General features: G+C 38.2%; 1 protein-coding gene across 1 annotated transcript; it reads left to right on the top strand.

Annotated features, from left to right (window-relative positions):
• LOC110869866 lies at positions 1-1,206 on the top strand. The gene has a single exon (XM_022119071.1). The coding sequence runs from the start codon at positions 1-3 to the stop codon at positions 1,204-1,206; it is 1,206 nt and encodes a 401-aa protein (XP_021974763.1).
• The last annotated feature ends 1,589 nt before the right edge of the window (positions 1,207-2,795 follow it).

Here is a 2,795-nt window from a genome sequence, read left to right as displayed (position 1 = left end):
ATGTCGGACGACATTCCGTTCGAACTCCAAGCGGAAATCATCAACCGGGTTCATCCTGTCAAATCTTTGATTCGGTTCAGATCCGTTTCAAAGCAATGGAAGTCTCTGATCGATAGCTCTGAATTTATCACTCATCACACCCTCAACAACAACAAGACTCAGCCGCAACATCTACTGGTAAGGTACATAACAAGAGCTACTGGGCACAGAGTTGTTTCTGCGGATGCATATTTGCTCGAGGAAAAATATACTGGGCACAGATTTGTTTCTGCGGATGCATGTTTGCTCGAGGAAAAATATGTTTCCATTGTTGATGATGATAGCTTCCCCCACCACAAGTTTTCCCCTGTTGTTCCTCCAACCATTAAGCTGTTTGTGTGTCCACTAATGCTCGATTGCTCTCACGGATTGGTGTGTTTGCTTGGATATACCCGAGATCGAGTGAACCGAAAGAAACTGGTTGTTGTTTGGAATCCACTAATTGGGAAATCTGTTGGTATAGAGATACCGGATCGAGGCGATATTGTTATTGGTTTTGGGGTGTGTCCTAAAACTAGCGACGCTAAGATCGTCAAGATTTCACGTTTTGTCGAGGCCACGGCTGAGGTGTTCACATTAAGCTCTGGGGCTTGGAGAAGTGTGCCGATGAACAAGCCGCTTAAGTCTAAATCGTTGCATTTCCGGAATACACAGGTGGTTATAGATGGGGTTATTTATTGGCTCACTTATGATAATAATATTACAGATAAACTTACGTTTTACTCATTTGATTTGGCAAGTGAAGAATTTGGAGAAGCAATAGACTTTCCTTATAACTTAGCAGGTCGCTCTGGAAGGCTGTACGATATGTCTAAGATCAACAATTCTCTTGTGGTGCTTAGTCATCACTGTATTGTTACTAATTCAACACCGAAACCATTTTGTGACGTATTGATGATGTTGAAAAATGGTGTTCCAAAACCCTCCTTTACAAAACTATTCACTGTTAACGACGTTCGGGTTAATAGTATGATTGGATTTAGGAAGAATGGCCAACCGATAATGGATCGGACGAAGACGCATGGATATGATGGTGAGCTAGAAGTTTATGACCTCTGCTCGGAACGCATCAACGGTCTTGGGATTTATGGGTCGCTCTTCAGGATGAGCTCCTACAAAGAGTCGCTACTTTTGCTTAATCATTCTGATTCTATCATTCACTCATAGATGATGAATCTACTTTTAAATCCTAGTTTTCTTTTTTTGGTACTGTTCTATTTTGGTTTTTATAGCTTTTAGTTTATCATCTAACTGCAAACATGCTCCTAGTATATTTTTAAATCCTGCTTGATTTATAATCTCATAAGCAAAAACAGATGGTGGCTCCTTCAGGTTATCTGTGTTCTCAAACTGCAGTCACCATACAACAATTGCGGGCTGATCATTGTTTTGTGTGGTTCTGTTAGCTAATATTCTTGTAATTGTTCTCATGACTCGTATCATCAATTCTGAAGTCAACTTCGAACTCAATATAACACATACTTGTCGATAAGCGTTTCACTTTTGTTGTCTAATTTTTTACCCGTTTAACATTTATTTACTATAATCTGACATGTTTTACCCGTTTTAATTTAGATTGATATATTTTGACCCATTAAATATATATTTACCGTATTTTGGCACATTTGACCATCATAAGAACCACCATTAACGACAAAATACCCATACTTGATTTTAAAACTGAGTCTCATACCTAGCTTAATACCCGTTGTGTGTATCGTGTATACCCGCAGATATCAGGTACACCCATTACTATAGGTGGCAAATATAACCCAAAGACAAACTTTTGGGTTAATTTGGGTAATATTTGATATGGGTTATTTGTCTGAAAAGACTCGATTTCAAATCACCTCATCTGGTTATTGAAATTCAGTGTTTTTGCATCATGAATAATTGTGTTTCGCGTCTTGGTTGTGTGCTAATTGCTTGAAGGTTAGTTCTATGTAAACCTACGTTCTGATGAGCTTCTGTTTTTGTTCAGTTGGATCTGTTTTTTCTGGTTTGTTTTTGTGAACCGTTCATGTTAATTTGATAACCAAGAGATATAAATGATGCGAATTATTTTCATGGTTCCAATGACAATAGTTGAGTGCTTGTAAATATTCGTATTCTTTCATTATTGTTCGATGAACTTTTGGCCATTGAGTCTTTATGTCATTTATTGATGATTCTTCTCTAGTCATATAACTAATCGAAGAAATTTTGAAACGAAAATGGGAAGGTCATAAACGAATATGAATCCCTGGGTGCTTAGCAAAACCATTCGGGTGATTTTTGTGGTGGCTTTGTGGAGGCCGGAAACGTTAAGCAGTTCAATGGGTAGAATATGTCACTTGAGAAGATTGTGGTGGAGATAAAATCATGCCCGCCCATATGGCTAAAACATAGGGTGAAAATGTTACATTTAGAGTGGCATGTTTGGTGGGATTTTAATCTTCAGCGAAAACATGTAGTTTGGCATGAGTAGGGGTCGAAAGTATGGACACAATCCAATAAAATCATCTCTATAAATGGATTCTCATTTGCTGGGCTTAAAGGATGGGTTGCAAGATGAGTCTTGAATAAAAAAAGTAAAAAAAAATGGGTGTGTATCAAAGCTCAGTAGGTCTTGAAGGGAGGTTCACACCTCACACATTTGCAGGCCATTTAAATGCTCCTTATTAAGTGGGTTTTTTTAATACAACATCAACACCAAGATGATGGTATAGGTTGCTTATGTTGGCTGGTTTATTATAGAGGTGCAAACCAGTTGAGGT

This window comes from Helianthus annuus, chromosome 7, assembly GCF_002127325.2.
Source record: "Helianthus annuus cultivar XRQ/B chromosome 7, HanXRQr2.0-SUNRISE, whole genome shotgun sequence".
In the NCBI taxonomy this organism is placed as follows: Eukaryota; Viridiplantae; Streptophyta; class Magnoliopsida; order Asterales; family Asteraceae; genus Helianthus; species Helianthus annuus.
This window is presented reverse-complemented; position numbering and strand designations above follow the sequence as displayed.

Bases quoted from the DNA above. Each gene is read 5' to 3' on its own strand.
- LOC110869866 (XM_022119071.1), top strand. From the start codon at position 1: ATGTCGGACGACATTCCGTTCGAACTCCAAGCGGAAATCATCAACCGG.